The 18024-nt window shown below is 39.9% G+C and overlaps 2 protein-coding genes across 4 annotated transcripts in view; one reads left to right on the top strand and one right to left on the bottom strand.

Annotated features, from left to right (window-relative positions):
• Window positions 1–8601, bottom strand: part of itfg1 (integrin alpha FG-GAP repeat containing 1) — a 129068-nt gene extending 120467 nt beyond the window's left edge. Inside the window, exons 1-6 of the mRNA XM_014126507.3 lie at window positions 8350–8601; window positions 7809–7893; window positions 7458–7597; window positions 7266–7317; window positions 7025–7102; window positions 6728–6822 (exon numbers count right to left, since the gene is read on the bottom strand). Coding sequence (XP_013981982.3) covers window positions 6728–6822; window positions 7025–7102; window positions 7266–7317; window positions 7458–7597; window positions 7809–7893; window positions 8350–8533 — 634 coding nt within the window. The 5' untranslated portion in view covers window positions 8534–8601. The remainder of the gene's footprint in view (window positions 1–6727; window positions 6823–7024; window positions 7103–7265; window positions 7318–7457; window positions 7598–7808; window positions 7894–8349) is intronic.
• A 196-nt stretch (window positions 8602–8797) lies between these two features.
• The window catches only part of LOC106561993 (phosphorylase kinase, beta), a 58441-nt gene continuing 49214 nt past the window's right edge, over window positions 8798–18024 (top strand). For 2 of the 3 annotated variants that reach the window (XM_014126505.3, XM_014126504.3), the window contains exons 1-3: window positions 8798–8904; window positions 12487–12573; window positions 17260–17398. In XM_014126505.3, the coding sequence (XP_013981980.3) occupies window positions 8841–8904; window positions 12487–12573; window positions 17260–17398 (290 nt within the window). In that variant the 5' untranslated portion in view covers window positions 8798–8840. Of the gene's footprint in view, window positions 8905–10200; window positions 10305–12486; window positions 12574–17259; window positions 17399–18024 lie in introns of all 3 variants that reach the window. The other variant, XM_014126506.3, reaches the window with a different exon arrangement.

The raw sequence follows: 18024 nt of genomic DNA, 5'->3' as shown, positions 1-18024 counted from the left end.
ATTCAGGAGGAATACAGGCTAAACAAGAGGTAAAAACAACTAGGCCAATATCCCAGAGTAGATCCCTGTGTGACATGAGGATCCAGGGTACATCTCTATGGGACTAGAAAGAGACCTTCACCTCACAGTGGAGTGCTCAAATCTATTATTTTCTCAGGTGCCGGTAAAAAAATAATAGTAATTTAATTTCAGACCTGCCGTACATCAGGTAGGCAACGGTTGAAACGTCAGCCATGCCGAATCAATGATGGCCAAATAGCCATTCTGATGACAGCCACAGACAATATGCAGCCAGGAAAATTGAATAAATGAAAAATTGACATTTACTTGAATCATTTAAATGAATAATTTCTGTGCTGCTGAAAATGCCAGGCATTTATGCTCCAATGACTACTGCTTGAGCAAGGACAGACAGGACATGGACAATCAGCGGTTAGAGGTTGACTCTCCGCACTACACGGCTACAGTATATATTCTCTCTCAAGGATAGTAACCCAACACTCAGCCCATTGTCCCATTAAGGAAGATGGGAAGGGAGAGATACAGACTGCCTGGCCAGCTTGAATGAAATGTGGCTCTGTCTTCTGCAGGGAGGAGGTGATCAGACCGTGAAACTACCAATTTAAAACTTGCCAAAGCCCAAAGGAGGATTTAGGCATGACATTAAAAGATGCAATGACAGAATTGAGATACAAAAACCTCAAAATATTGTTGGTAGTTGTACAATATTGTATGTAGCTTTCAAGGAATGAAAAAAACAACAACTAGACAGGCCGGAGAAAAATGCACGAGAGCTGGACAGAGCCGACACTCTCCATGCAATAATCTCTGAAATAAAATACCATATTGTATCAATGTTTTCCCCATTCAGCTTGTTTGTAACTGAAATTAAACGAGTTAGGGACAAACCCAAAAGACTCCGTCAAAGTGAGCTTCCGACATGAAGCAAAAAAAGAGCATGAAGAAGAGCATGAAATTCAGGGCAGGAAAAAAGTGAAATCCCATAAATAAATCCTCCATAAGCCAATTCCTGTCCATATACACAGTGTGCCTTCAACCCAAAGCACCTCATTCACAAACATGACACAACGGCACCAGAAAATGGAAAGATGCTATTCTGAGGAGAAATAATCTCATAAAACCATTAAAGGGAACAACGTAGGTGCATTATGGGGGATTACACCAACTCCTCATACACTGGATTCCATTTCTCTGCCACTTGATTCTGGGGAGCAAAAACAGGAGTTTAACTGCTCACTGAAGTCCTGTAACAAGCTTAGGAAGCCCACCCTTGCAGTGCCTACGTACATGGTTAGGCCTATGTGAGCAATGTTACTGTGCCCATGTCGGAGAGGGTGTGTGTGTGTGTGTGTACTTGCAAACCTATTTGATTCCTGTAATGAACGTGGTTTTGCTCTAGACGCCCCTCAAGGTACTTAAAAATCAGAACAACTGTGTGGGTTTGACAAAGATTTTACTTACAGAGAGAGCAGTTACATCTTTCTATGTTGAGTGAGTGCATACGGTAGATCTTTCAATAAAAACTATTTATTCAAACAATTAAGCTTCAGGCAGATACTGCTGTGTGTTTGGTCTATATGGATGAACCCTGTTTGGTATTATGGTAATATACACCACTATAAGCCTGGAGGGGGAGAGTACTACACGTAAGAGCATTGCAAACAGCTGCACAACCAGAGGCCACAGATATACTGTATACAGTGAGAAAGTAGATGCTTTATTTATTCATTTATCTATACAAACTGATGTAAATCAAATGTACTGTACGTCCGATACTCTGCCAGCTTTCCGGGAAGTAAACATTGCACCTCGAAGCCTGGTCCCACACTAGCACACTGTGCTCGTTTTAATTCTGTAATTATTCAAATTAGTACCGAACACTGCAAGTGTATAATTTATGACACTAGAATGTACAGTTCCATGTTAAGACAATCACAGAGAAAGTTGTCGTGTCTGACCTACGGCAGGTATCTTTTTTGGGGGTATTTGCTTACTGAGCTGTGACAATTTAACCAGAGCATAATCATTCATATTTAAGCTGCTAAGGGATTAGAAAGCTATACTCCTTTGGACACGCCAGCCCACCTGGAGAGAGTATCTTAAAGGTTAGACATCACAGACAGGCTGTGTTACAGTTTGGATTATGATTTCTTTCTGTGCTGGGTAAAGGATTGGAACTGTGGGTGTTGACCACTTTTGTAAAAAGCAAGCAGGAATGTTACAACTTACAGGTTCAGCCAGTCAGTCCGTTTGAATGACTGCACGCTGCCTGTTTTTCATATTTATCTTGTGTAAGAGGCTGTAGACTAGAGCATCTGTCCTAGATTTTTGTTGTTGTTGCCTAGGTCTACAGAGAAGCAGAGACCTGAGCCCCGGGGCAGACGTCACGCTGGCAGGAGCCTGGCAAGAGTGCCGCACCCAAACCAGGAGGCTGCCCTGTCGCCGTGGAAACGGCGTAGAGAAAATTGCTGCAGATTAAAAACAGCACAGAAATGTACAATTATATGGTCCTCTGCAATGGGTGTCTGGTGCAGCTGCGTTTAGCTGTGAAGAGCTTAGTGTGGGAGTGAGGATGCTGCTTTTCAGGAGGAAATGAATTAGAGAATTAGGTGAATTAGAGCTCTGTGTCTTTCAACTGCACCTCACCTGCCTGCCTCTCTAAGCATGGGGAGAGAGGGACTGGGACATGACTGTATAGCCTGTACTAGAGGTCAAGAGAGTGTGCAAAGTTGTTCACATGTTTTTTAATACCCCATAGCAGTGGTTCCCAAACTTTTTATAGTCCTGTACCCCTTCAAACATTCAACCTCCAGCTGCGTACCCCCTCTAGCACCAGGGTCAGCGCACACTGAAAATGTAGTTTTTTGCCATCATTGTAAGCCTGTCACACACACACACTATACGGTACATTTATTAAACATAAGAATGAGTGTGAGTTTGTCACAACCCGTGAAAAATTTATTCAACTCCAAATCAATGAAGTTCTCATCATATTTGCGCCTCTCCGATGGTCCAACATCTCTGTCTGTTGTTCAGTGCTTTCCCGTGTAAATGGGCAGTAGATCTTCGGCTGCATCAGATTCACAACTGTTAGTGTCCATGCTAGCTGGGCTAACAACAAATGTAGAATTACTGATGCTAGCATTGGATGTGCTCGTGGAAGCAGAACAACTTGTCGTCGACAGGTGCAGTACTGCTTCCAGCTGGTATGTGTCTCTATGGACACGGGCCTTACTTTTTTGGGACCTTTTATCAATTTTCGAGCAAACGGAATGAGCAGCAGCTACGTTTGGCTACATATGGACCGTTAGTGGAATACCTGCGAGAGAGTAACGGTTAATGTGATTGGATGTTAATTATTTGACCTGGCTACCTGTATTTGACATTGTGTTGTTATTTCGCTGAACACTAGATTGTTTAATTTTATTTTTGGCAGTGAAACGAGGCTACTCAGGCGAGGAAAAAACCTCACCCAAATGTATAGCCCCGTTGGAAAATACAAATGGACTGTTTGAAAATGTGAAGAAAAGAAAAATGAATTTTTTAAAATTGTATTTATAAAAAATAAAAAAAATGTGAATCACATTTTTATTTGGCGTACCCCAGTTTAGGAATACCTGCCCCATAGGATGCACAGAAGAGACTGTATTGGCGAATCGACTACAGTCGGTACAGTAAGTGGAAAATCATGTTAGATAGTTTTTTGTGTAGAACATTTTAAGTGGACCTCATATGGTTTGGACCACCACTTGCTATCTTTGTGGCCTGGTCAGCAGCATCACAGAGAGGTATTTTATTATCATGCGCCCTATTCAGGGATGATCAGAGGAGGGTCATCCCCGTGTTGCGACTCCAATTTTAGTTGTGTTTAAAGCTGTAAACATACACGGCCGAGCTGCATCCAGTGACCCTCTACCCACGACTCCTTTTAAGAGATCTGAAATTGCTTCCTGTTCAATGTCAAGGCCTCGTTTAAGCTGTAAATTGGACTGCCGAGCAGCCGCTGTCCCCCTCTACAGTATATCACATGACCAGTCTGTATCATCTCTCTCTTCCACTTCTGGTGTTTTCTGTTCACTCCTCCTCATCCGCTATCTGATCTATGTTCTGGTAGTTTATTAAGATGAGCAGCTTGTGATTACTACAGATGGTTAAGTATCCCTGTAAAAATGCTCCTAAATGGCTAATTCCGACACACTTGAGTGGTTCTACTGCTACCAAGATCACCAAGTCAGCACTGACACAATAAGACGAGCAATAGATGCTCAACGTGACAACGAGCTCCAATAAGCCTCTAGCATCACATAACAACCTTGAGGGATTTTTACATGTCATTTTATTTTGCTCGGTTATATTTTACTACAGCGTTGAGTTTCCCTGGAGTCGGTATCAGTTTCATATTTCGATAATGGTTTTGCTATGCTGGGGAATCGGAATGTGAGAACTCATTAGAAAAAGGTGGTAATTGCCAAATAATTATAAATGTCATTATGCACAAAGACACCGAACCGATACTATCATATGGCTTGTCGCTAGGCAACGTGGCTTTGCAACACTCCCCGCAGCATCCAATTAGGAATATTTTTTTTCGGTTCGAGAGAAGTTGATTGTTGGTGTAATGTAAGGGAAATAGATTTGCCTCATCAAGGTTACTGGAGTGGGACTTCATAAAGGGATTCACTCATTGCAGAACTGGACGATTTTAAAAAGGCATATTTAGATGTTTGGCCTGTTTTGAATCACTGTGTCACATTTTGCAAGTTAGAAGCATTGATTCATAAAAAAAAAAAAATGTTTATACAGAATCATTTCTGGTTTTGTCGTGGAATATTCTAATCAAGTGAGAGAGACTTTGTCATTTCTTCTAACAATCATAAGTCGCCTCGAGTTCATCTTGTGGTTAGTGATAGCCTAGTGGATAGAGCATTGGGCCAGTAACCGAAAGGTTGCTGGTTCGAATCCCCGAGCTGACAGGGTAAAATGTCATTCTGCCCCTGAACAAGGCAGTTAACCCACTGTTCCCCGGTAGGCTGTCATTGTAAATAAGAATTTGTTCTTAACTGACTTGCCCAGTTAAATAAAGGTTCAATTAATGAAGAAAAAAAAACACACAAAAAAACAACCTGGCTTAGTTTCCCAGATGCCAAGATGATTAGAAACAATGAGGGGTTTGTTCTACTCCTCTTGTCTATGGAATGCAGTCTTTAACTCAATTGTCAGCTCAAACTGTCTCTAGTGATTATATGCCTAGATTAGCTGCAGGGAGCTAGAGTGGAGACCATCCCTTTAAAAGAACACAGCATTAGTAGAATATAAATGTCTTACTATTTGTTAAGTATTAATTGTTAACTATTAATATCAAACAAAATCAGGTAAATACATACTTTTTCTCTCACTATTTCCATAATATTGATTAGGTCTCCATATGTTTGTTAAGTGTTTGGCATTGGCCTACCTGTTTTTAAAGATCCATTGTAGGCCTACATGAAGCATTTATAACATATGTTGTAAATTAACATGATATAATAACCACATAGATTTGATACAGATATTGCAATCATAAAAGGATGAAATTAGCCTATATCTCATAATGGTATTGTACCGACTCGCCCTTAATATGAGATTTGACTTCCTGGGAGAAAAAAAAAATAATCGAAAACGTCAGGACCTTAAGTCTAAGTGACAGGTTTGTCGGATGGAATTTTGTTGAAAAAGAGAAATCCAGTAAAACAAGAAGAAGCCGACTCATTTATTCAGTGGCGAGGAAAATGGGAATTCCTCTCTCTCTTAGTCAACTTAAATTGCTTAACTACATTATATTTTAACCCAGTTGTTTGGCGCTTAAGGAACTCTCAGGAGAAAGTTTGTACCACACAATAGAAATAAAAAGTGATAATAGCCAAAACAGATAATCTACCCAGCTGTCTCAGGAAACTTGTGGAGTAGGCCTTCGGGCCGGGACGATACCAGTACCGCGATACTCATTAGTGTCGTGGCAAGGAAACAAAACATAAAGCGGATTTAACTTCTTTAGGAAAACAACCCTAATGTTGGAAACAAACATTATGTTGTTATCCAGAGTCATTTTTTATTTTCCAAGCTATAGCACACCATTTTTGGAGTGCTTCGAGTTTGGTCTGCTTCGTGTTTTCATTTTTGCGATGGAAAGAAATATTGCGATACCGGCCCTAGTATGCCTACATTCTCTCCAAGGGTTGAATACCACAAGGTAACTCACAAACTGATCCCAATACAGACGGGAAATCTTTACCAAGTTACTACATCATATCAATTCAAAAAGATATGAAGAGAAGAGGATGGGCTACCAAGAACAGACTCAACTTCCCTGCTTTTGTATACAGTATGTGAAACACTGATTTTGACCATTTATACAAGCATCTAGAGTGCCCAATTCCGCAGAATGAACTCACCACTCTTGACTCTAATGCTAAAGAGACTGATCACACAGCCATTACATTGCCATGCCACACTGTCCATATGTTCCATTGCAGAAAGTAGACAGACTCCAATCTTGCTGAAGAAATGGAAAAGATATTGCAAACCAGCACTACACACACCATGTAAAACAAAAATCTAATCTGGTATGGTTCCAAATTAGCTTCCATCCAGCCTGTCTGTAATGCCAGATTACTGAGTCTGGCAATACAAGGTTCCAATAACCCATTTAGGATATTTGTCTACTCACCGGCGGTGAAATCCTTGTTTAGGTCGATGAAAGCATTGGAATGAGGAATACGTATCTTGACAGGTGAACTAAGAGCTGGCTGCCACACTGCGTTCCTGTGAGGAAAGAAAACAACACAACATGATTCATGTACTAAGCAGACATTCTGAAAAAACACAGAACCAACCAACAAAGGTACTGTTTTTACAATATTTCAATTTCAATTGAGTTTTGTCAAGACATGGAGAATAATGTAAAATAAAACAATGTCTATGGGGACTGCAAAGCATTGAGTCACTTTTCTAATCTCCACCTTACCTTCCAGTAAGAAAGCAGACTTCAGTGGAGAAATCAGCGGAAACCCCAAAGATGTCTGGAATCATGTCCCCATTGAAGCTGCGTAAGATAATTTCATTTATAAAACTGTCAAAACTCCCAACTCATGAGCAAGATCATAGGACAAAGTTTAGGAAAACAATATTGCTTACATGGAAACTCATCATAGAAAACAACTCCTACAGGTGATTTGTAAAATAAAAATTGTTCATGCATAACCTACTCCATTATCAGAGGTTGGTCCACAAATGTCTTATTAAGGTCAACTTGTTCATCTGCAAAACAAGATAAGAGATGTTAATCGGTTAGCTATTTAATAACAGTTAACAGAAGTCATTTTTCTGACTGTATTAGAGTACATTATTTCTTTGTATTCCATAAGCCTGAATCTAGGCTTAATAAAGCAACAATTTACCCAGGGTTTGGTTGTTTCCCCAGAATACAAAAACCCTTGTGTCTGAGGTGGCCTTGGTCTTGAGCTGAACTGTAAGAAGCACGTCCATCTGAGAATCTCCATCGTAGTCTCCGGGAACAACACCAGTTATGATAAAATTGCTGAGAGAGGAAAGATATTTACAGAGTGCCAGCTGTTGACATAAACCAGTAAAGAATAGCATAGGGCTTTTCTCAGTGACAGCTAAAATCATCTTGTGTCAATCTACCCTAACCCACAGAGTTTGACTGGACAATGTGGAATTATTGATGCTTCAAGATGAGAAGTGATGTGTGCACTAGTACAATTGAGAGAATAAGATCAGAAACTTACACGGGCAAATCATTTTTAGTGATATGTACTTTTGGCTTGAAGTATGGGGCTTTCAGATCAGCCAAGAATATCACCAACTCAGATTCTGAAAGTTCAATGAAATAGGCAATAAAAAACAATGCACACAATTCTCACTTTCATAGTCACCACAGCAGTCACAAAACCATATCAACAATGCAGTGACTAATTCACTGAAATACATTCATTAGTGAGAGATCTAGACCCATTTTATGCTTTTGTTTCAATCTAGTTACTAGGCTAGTGTGTCTTGTAATGTAGGTAATGCATTGAAGACCAAACAGCTTTTTAAAGCAGAGAAAATAGATTTCTATGTTATCACTGTTTTCATTGCTCTGCTAGATTAGCTAGCATTTTATGAGTTTGAGGAACACATGCACAGCAAATGTCAATAATTCAAATATCCTCATCTAGTATCTAGCTAAAGTTTCTATATTATTCACTAGCGAAACGTATCCTATTGAAAAGGCAATGCAAAACACTGAACAGTATTCTAGCCAGCTAGCTAACGTTAGCTACTCACGTTCTCTGATGATGAAAATATCTGTCTGTTTATCCGAGTTGAAATCACCAAAAGCAGCCACAGTGCCATGATTTTCAGACCCGAACAAGTCAATTGTTACATCTTGAAGAGCAGATGCTGAATACTTCCCTGCAAAATACACAGTAAATGTAAAAATATTGATAAACAATATCCACATCCCCATAGCTGTTCAATTCAAACAACACAAACTGGAATACTGCAGTGCGTGTTGGTTTACGGCAGATGGTGAATTGACAGCAAGCAATGCCTTAATCCTAAACGAGTGTGGATTGACACTTGTGAAAATAATAATAATCTCCAGCCTTATTTAGTCGTATGTATAAAGTTAAAGAACATAATTGTCGCAAGAGGTAGAAAGACTATTGACATGTTCATAAAAGGGGTGATGTGACGTCACTCCATCAGCGCTTCCTAGTTTACTGCAGTGTCGCAACGTACTGTCATTTGGCAAACACAGAGAACCAACCAAAATGTCAAGCTTGGGAGATGTCGGCAGGAAACTCCTGGAAATCAAAGCCAGACAAAAACGTTCAGGTTTGACATAGTGTGTTATTGTAACATGCCTTTTTGTTGTTTTTCTGCAAACCTCTGTGAATGTCCTGAGTGAAAAACAAACGAAACAGATTAACGTTATATCAGTTCCTTGTCTGCAAAAGCCGCTATAGCGGGCTTGCATGAGCATGAAAGGTCAAGCTTATACGTTTGCAGCTACTGAAGCTATTTTAAGAACTTCACATCGGGTGTTGCTTCTACCCTTGTCGTTTGTGTTAGGCTACATAAAACAGCAATGTTATCATACTGAACGAGAATAACGTTAAATGTACATGTAGGCCAAAGGAGGCTGGTGGGAGGAGCAGTAGGAGGATGGGCTCATAGTAATGGCTGGAATGGAATAAATGAAACCGAGTCAAACGTGGTTTATATGTTTGACACCATTTGAATACCATTCCAGCGAGCCAGGTCCTCCCACCAGCCTCCTCTGATGTAGACTATGTTCCTCGTTTATCAGGCTAGCTGCCATTACACTAGCCAACATGGCAACCTGTTCACACAGACAGTGCAGGGTTAGGAAACTAGATTCAGCCTCAACCCGTTTTTTTTTGTCGGCATGAATCATCTGGAGTCCGAAAGAGATTATATTGGAAAATAACAATAATTTCATACCTTGATTATATTGAGACACGATCAAATATGGCAGGTAGCCTAGCAGTTAATAGCGTTGGGACAGTAACCGAAAGGCTGCTGGTTTGAATCCCTGAGCAGACTAGGCGAAAAATCTGTTAATGTGCCCTTGAGCGGGGGGGGGGGGGTGTACTCACTCGTGGGCTTTGCCTATGTCCATGTTTTCAATCTGAAGTCATAAAGCTCGTATACTGATTTTGATTATGATCAATGGTTAATCAAGCCTGCTGTCAATTAAAGGTCTCATGCAATAGTTGGGTATTTAAGAAATACTTTATCATAATAATAGTTTTCATTTTTTTAGTATCACTCATAAAAACATTATAGTTTGACGAATGAATGCCTGAAAATATGTATACACATTTATGAACTTTTTGGGGATAGCACAACAGCAGACTGTATTTGAAAACAGACACATTCAGACATCAGGCTAATTCAAACCGTCATAACTCATCTTAACCATCATATGCCAACATACAAATAATTTCCAAGTAGGCTAATCTTTTAATGATCATTGTAGGTTACATGGCATATTAATGTGTTGTCATTTGTCTGTTTTGTAGCCACCAAATATTAACTTGCTATGTGATTTATGATTGATTTTTCTTTCTTAATCCGCTCTACTAACCCTCCTGTGAATTGCTGTAGATTTGTAATTTAGCTCAGAGACGATTGCCCTTTACCTCACCTTTTGAAAATGGCCAGTTCGGAATGTGAGATTTCCAAAGCTCCTCGGAAACTTAAAAGATATGGTAAGTAGTGAATTAAGCTTATGTAACTATTCTCCACGTCATTGCTGAAATTGAGAATGTGTTCTCAATCAACTTACCTGGCAATATAATTTTTATTTTTTATTTTTAAAAGAGGTAGCAAAGCACACCCAAAGCCTTTCAAATTAGGTTGAACAAAATTTTGATTAAATCTAGTGTAATTCCTGTATGTCATTATATGAGAAAATTGGCAAGATGACACCACTCCAAATGATACATTTCAATGAATAATCTTGCCCGCCAGAGTTTTGTATTACTATACCACCCTAGTATCATATGTCAGTTTCAGTGGAGGCTGCTGAGGGGAGGATGCCCAGCAGCGTACCACCACCCTGCATCCCACTGCTGGCTTGCTTCTGAAGCTAAGCAGGGTTGGTCCTGGTCAGTCCCTGGATGGGAGAACAGATGCTGCTGGAAGTGGTGTTGGAGGGCTAGTAGGAGGCACCATTTCCTCTGGTCAATTTTTTTTTTCTCCCAATACCCCAGGGCAATGATTGCCCTGTGTAGGATGCCATCTTTCAGGATGTTAAAAGGGTGTCCTGACTCTCTGTGGTCACTAAAAGATCCAATGCCACTTATTGTAAGAGTAGGGGTGTGAACCCCGGTGTCCTGGCTAAATTCCCAATCTGGCTCTCATGCAACCATGGTCACCTAATCATCCCCAGTTTACAATTGGCTCATTTATCCCTCCTCTCCCCTGTAACTATTCCCCAGGTTGTTGCTGTAAATGAGAATGTGTTCTCAGTCAAGTTACCTGGTAAAATAAAATAATAAATAAATAAAATAATTGCTAAAACGGACCAATGGAATGGCATCAAACACATGGCAACTTTTCCGCATCAGGATTTACCACACGCCTGTCCTCCCCAATTAAGGTACCACCAACCTCCTGTGTTCAGTTTTCTTCAGGTGAATGGTATGATATGCTGAAAATGCTGTGATACACTGTTATTAATGCTGTCTACGTGGTTTGGTCAGGATGCTATACCAATATACCCGTCGTGGATATAGGCTGCTACGTTCTATTCATGATGGTAGATTTTGTGAGGTAAAATAGGGTATACACTACTGGATCTAAAAATTATCCAAGTTGTTATAATTCACTTTTTTGCTGCACCTATGATTCAGTCTCTCCCTAAGGTTTCCACCAAATATAGTACAACCATTATACTGTTTAATGGAAATAGAAAATTATACTAACCAGTATACAATACTAAACCTAGTATTAACAAATATTGAACTCTCTCAGTGAAGTTAATCACACAATATTTCCAAGCAACTACATAATTCGATCCGTGTTTCTATTCAGTAGAAATTAAATAAAACCTTTCATTTGCATATTCGCCTCACACTGCCTTTGCAGAGTTATCTTGAAAAGCGATGGCTTTGTCCCTACCACTTAAAAGCTGATGGAAATTATGGTAATTTGACTGGAAATGTGGATTTTTTTTCAGTACCTGAGGTATTGACCCAAGATTGATCCCATTAAAATGTAAATCACTCCAAAGTAAAAATTTGTATGAAATAGTGGTCCAACAGATGGGGTTCCCCTGAAATTCACTTTGCTTTGAAGAAAGCTTGAAATGGTGGCAAGTTCCATTATATTTTAAATTTGTGCTCAGCGTAGGAAATCACACTTCATGCTGGAGATTTGTTTTGATATTTGCAGTGACTAAATGTGAGTTGGAAATGGGGCCTTGTCGTGATTGCATGCGTCAATGCATTGTGGTTTTTTTGTGTGACCTGGACTGTTCAATGTATTCTGACGGAAATCACAAATAATGACTGATAATTAATTATTTTGACAATGTGTTTATGATGATGTTCTTCAGTCCCGTGTGTAGCTAAAGTCTTCATTAACAGCATTATCTAAAGCCATTCTGTAAAATATGTTTAGCATTTAGGTCTAAATACATTTGCTTCTGAAGATTTGAGATAGAATTGCTGCTAACTACAAACCTTTTGTAGCATCAGTCTTACAGCCTACTACTCCCCAAGTGTTCATGGGGGTCTTTCTATGACATATAGTTACTGTAGTGTGTGTCTCCAGAGAGTGTGGGAAAGTACCACAGAGGCGCCTGAGACATGAACAAATGACCTCCAATTGAGCTCTGGCTCAGCAATTAATGTTCTGTAAATAATTGTGTTTTGTATCTCTCCTCAGGCTCCATCTATGAACCTCTCAAGCTCTCCTTTCTCCACCGGGAGGATGAGCCACTATGGGAGAGACTTGACCGTTACTACAATGCAGGTAAGCACTGTGATTATGTTTAAAGTACTTACTATTTCAAATCCTTGTTTTGAAGATCTCCACAAAGGTGAGGTCCTTTCAAGTTTATTTTTCTACTTGTAGTTGGTGTAGCTTTAAAGTAATTGTGTTTGAAATATGGATTGAAGTTTTTATGTTACTCTTAGGTTTGTTAAAATAGAGCCCTAACACAATGGTAAATCTAAGTGTAGGCAGTAGTGCTTTTGGTTCAGTGGTGTGTCAGAAATATTTTCTCTATTTTCACTATCGCAATTATTAAGGCCTAAAAAGATAACTAATAATTCTAATTAAAATTAGAAACAAAACAAAGAAACAACTTGTTTTAAATAGTCTATGTCACACTTACAGGCAACATAAGTTCTCTCTGTGGGCATATAATATTAAAACAATGCAGAATATGGAGGGTTTTACGCACATCTATAAATCCTAAACGGGACCCGCATGGCTAAAATAATGTGGGCCTGCCTACAATGCATAGATAAAAAGTGAATGTCAGCTCACTGTTTTACTCCTCTCAGACTTGATATTTGAATAAAGCTTTGGTGATTTAAGATTTATTTCCAAGTTGTCTCAGGAGCCAAGTCCTTTATCGACAGTCGTGACTACTTCACAATTGCATTGGGCACACACAAAAAAGCCTTAATTGAGAGGAGGGGAGGCTATGCTTGGTTTTTAATCAAATAATACTAAATGTAATAACATATTTGTTTTTTATGTTTCTAAATACGAAGTATACAGGCATCAAAAGCATATTAGGCTACTCTTGTTCCATGTGCAGTGTGCGTCACGGCTGGATAGGCTGAGTTTCCACTGTTAAAATTCATACCATAACCAACTTCATTACTGCTAAAACCAGCTTTTGATTGGTCTTAAATATCCCTATCAGCGCTGCCTGAAATTAGCACTTTGGATCATGTTTTTTAGGACACACCTCAAATATTTCCACCATGCCCATCTGAGCGAATGTCAAGCAAGCTGATATTTAAGACCGATAAATTGACGAGCCTGGCGTTGGGCCTGGAAAATACCAGTGCGCCAGTTTTTATGTGACGAAATTTCAAACTAACGTGCGTTTGACACTGGCGCTGCCTTAACACCGGACGAAAATAGAGCCCATAGACTCTAATCTGAGTCTTTCTGAGTCAGGGCACACAATATTCACAGGTTACCGTACCATTGGCAGACATGTCACACCCCATTGGTCTGTTGTGATGAGACGGGGGCATGGATACAGCGTGGCAACTTATTTCATGGCTTTCTTCTTTAAAGGCAGAACTCCCTTTGCTCAGTGTGGAAACAGAGGAAGTGTATTGCATTACATAGTCAATTTATGAAGGATATTGTGATATGTGCTTTGCTGTGACCTGGGGCTGTGGTCTAAATGCAATATCTATGTTCAAGACAAATTACTTTTCAAGGGCAATACAGTTTCTATTATATTTTATGTTGTGAGCCTATTTGAAGAAAGAAGAAACAAATGTTTGTTCTACTGAAGACGGGCAACAAAGATACTTCAATGAGTTATCAAAGATATTGCCCGTGTTTTTGGGGAGGGTAGTTTACCAATATGGTTTCATGTTTGAAAATCCAAAGGGTTGTATTATGTTTGTATCCCCTTCCCATAGGCTAGTATAAGACAAAAAGACAGCAAATTTTGATGAAAAAAGTTTCCCAGAAGTCAGGGTTATTTCACAGGCTGTCTAGGTTGAAATGAGGATGCTACAGGAAAAGCAGCCAAGTGAAAGACACTAGGGGAGCAACTGGTCCCTCATCTGAAACCAGTCCTGCAGTGTGAAGTCATGGTGACAGACATCCTTAAAGAGAACAACCTATCAGTGTTTCTCACCACCTGAGCTCCCTGAGTGAAAATGAATCACTCTCATTACTTTTTTTGCATTCATGTTACCACTGTAGCTTTCATATGTTCGGTGCATGTTTTGTTCTTCACAGTAAACGGATGCAATTTTTGCTTTTGGAATAATGTGACAGCACACTTTTTGTGACGTAGGCTATATTATAGTAATATTTTACACAGTGCTTTTCCCATGCCTTTTTCTGCTCAGTGAGATTGGTCGATATTCTGAAGGCTTGAGATTGCCCTTGGTGAGTGATTTTTGTTCTACTAGCAATGTATGAAAGAGTACTGTAACAGTAACATGCATCAAGCCCCCTGTTGCTCTCTCGGAAACGTTCTCCATGAGACGACAATATGTTGAAATGTTCTTGCTTAATTTGGTGGTCGGTACGCGGCAATTTAAGCAGGGAGCAAAGCAGCAGTCATCGCCAATGCACAGGCCAGTTTTTTACCTCACGCGTAAGGAAATGACGATTCAGATCTTTCTCTATTATCTACAAAAAAAAAAGTGCAGTTGTAAAGCCAGTGGCATTACATGCGCTTATGATTCAGTGTGGACTTATTCTCTATCATTTCTGAGCAAACGACATTAGGGACATCACTGTCCCTCACAGTTTGGCTTCTTTTTCTCCTGTGCGGGCTTCAGATTTCTTATTTATGTGGTAATGTGGCCACACTCTAGTGCCTCTTTTTTTTTTTTTTCTTCTCCCACTTGATTATAGTGGAGGCTCAGGGCTGCTATCTGACTGGCTCAGGGAGATTAAGAAATGGTAGAGCAAGCTTTATGTTTTGTTGTGGAGGTCTCTTACCTCTCATTTGTTCTCTCTCCTTTCTCTTCTTTTCTTTTCTTTCTTAGAATGGCCCATTCTAAGAAATAGACTGTGTCTAAAGCGTTAGCTGTTGATTTAGTGGGACATTAGGTTGATGGATGATATGAGGCTGAGCAACTCCAACCACAGTTTATTTGCATCTAGAGTGCTGTTGTGTCTTTTTGGAGTTAGAGAATAATAACAGATTTTAACTGTGGTTTTGATTCAGAGGAGTCTTACTAAGGTGCCATTTTTCCTCTTTGATGTGCCTCAAATACATTATATTGCCTTTTCCAAATCTAAAACAGAGATTTAAAAGTGAGTCAAAGTAGGTTATTTATGGACCCGGCTGCCGAGTTAGTTGGGCTTGGAGCATCAACAGTTGAATGGAAGAGTAAGAGGATCAGGTCCAAATAGGTGGTATTTATTAAACAGTGCAGGTGATGAGAAGACTGGAGCCAGAGGTTATTTACAATAGCCTACAAATGATAAATTATGAAAATTAGTTGAAAGTACAGAATAATACATTGGCCAATACTATAATAACTAGGCAAAAACACAGGGCAAAACAACCGTAATCTCACACATCTGAACTGGTCCGGGTTCAGCAAAAGAATAGAAACTGTGCTGTTTTGAACATCCGGTTGTAGAACGTGCCTAAAATCTGTTCATCTACTGGTGAGCGCTCACTAAAAGCTTGTTCACAGCGTTGATGAGGAGAAATAGGTTGGCGTTTCCAATTCTGGCATTTTGTTATTTATATTATCAAGCACATATTTGATTGGACTAGCAATATCATAGTATAACAAGGAAGTATTGTTGGAAACAAAATAATAAATTGTCCAGAGCATGTGGGGAGAAAAGGCCGGAAAATAACACAACAATTTTTCTGTTTTTCAATCGGCTTTCTTTTTACATTCACCATGCCAGGGGAAAGTCCAATACGATGGTACTTTTTAACTCTGGTTAATAACATATGAATCCTAGTCAGAAGAGGCACTGTACTTTTTTTAATGTGTTTTTTCCCAAGCAGCCTCTGGGGGTCAAAGTAATTGTCACTGCCGAGTTACTGAAGCGTTTATTAATATTCTGCTTAATTCCCTCCACCTCTTTATCCCGGCTATGCTGACTTTGTCTCTTTGAATTGACCCGGACTCACTGTAACAAACGATCTGGCAGAATGGATGTCCCCTTCATTTGCTCTGGCATAATGTGGTGATGAAAAATGAAGTACCCTGTTCAGACAGATTATTCATCGGTGAGGGAGGACGGGGAGGGGTAGAATGGTGGTGTGGTGACAAATACATTCCTGTGATTCCAGGCCTTCTGTTTTAGTGTGACTTTATTTCAACGAAATAATATTTTGAGGATTTGCATGAAGATAAACATGTGTCACTCTGGAATGTACAGTATGTGACCTGAAGCCAAAGTTATTGTCACCTTCACGTGCGGTAACACACCTTATTAGGATGTCTGGTTTTACAGCAATAACTACACAATGTACAGCTGCTTAACATACCTTTATTTTGCATTCCATTTCACCATTTTCAGATTTTTTTTGTTAAAGGCCCAATGCATTTTTTTTATATCAAATCATTTCTGGGTAACAATCAAGTACCTTATGGAACAGTTGTCCACTACAATGGACAAAAAAAAACGATTTATCAAGCAAGAATTTAGCTAGGACTGTCTGGGAGTGGTCTGAGTGGGGAGGAGAAAAATTAAAACTGGCAGAGAGGTTTGGAACTCTCTTTGTTATTGGTCTATTAACCACATGGTTATGTCACCAGGCAAGCCTAAACTCCCACCCATGCAAACAGGCTGATTAGAAGCTCCTGTGTAGATTGTATTTCTAACCAGCAACTATCAGGAAATAACACTGATCAATGTTAGTTTCATCAGCTGTTGTACAATATTCTGCAAAACACAGGAAAAATATAATTTTGACTGTACTGAGCCTTTAAAGGCTGAGGGATCACCTGTCTCTCCCTTGTTTCTCTCTAGTGAAGACCACCATTCTGAACTACCAAAGCCCTACCACTGGCCTCTTCCCTACCAAGACATGCTCCAGCTGCAAGGAGGCCAAGGTGCGGGACTCCCTGTACTGTGCAGCCAGTTCCTGGGCCCTGGCTTTAGCTTACAGGTGACACACACACACACATCTACAGCCACCTTAGATCACTGTATATTAAAGTTGATCTTAGTAATGAATCCAGTACAACCTTAGTTAATGGGCTCCATCAGGGACCGATATTCTTAATCAAAGCAGACAGCTTTTGTAATGCCAAGGGGGTGCTGCGCATTGGCATGTACTGCTGCTGCTGGAGTGCCCACTTAACAGAGCGACCAGACTACACCTAGTGCACAAAACATTAGGAACACCTGCTCTTTCCATGACATAGACTGCTCAGGTGAAAGCTATGATCCCTTATTGATATCACTTGTTAAATCCACTTCAATCAGTGTAGATGAAGGGGAGGAGACAGGTTAAAGAACGATTTTAAAACCTTGAGACAATTGAGACATGGATTGTGTATGTGTGCCATTCAGAGGGCGAATGGACAAGACAAAAGATTTGAAGGGCCTTTGACTGGGGTATGGCAGTATGTGCCAGGCTCACTGGTTTGTGTCAAGAACTGCAACGCTGCTGGGTTTTTCATGCTCAACACTTTCTCGTGTGTATCAAGAATGATCCACCACCCAATGGGCATCCAGCCAACTTGATACAACTATGGGAAGCATTGGAGTCAACATGGGCCAGCATCCCTG

The sequence above is a fragment of the Salmo salar genome, chromosome 11, assembly GCF_965601325.2.
Source record: "Salmo salar chromosome 11, fSalSal1, whole genome shotgun sequence".
Classification (NCBI taxonomy): domain Eukaryota; kingdom Metazoa; phylum Chordata; class Actinopteri; order Salmoniformes; family Salmonidae; genus Salmo; species Salmo salar.
The sequence above is the reverse complement of the archived record's forward strand: the minus strand, read 5'-3'. Positions and strand labels throughout refer to the sequence as shown.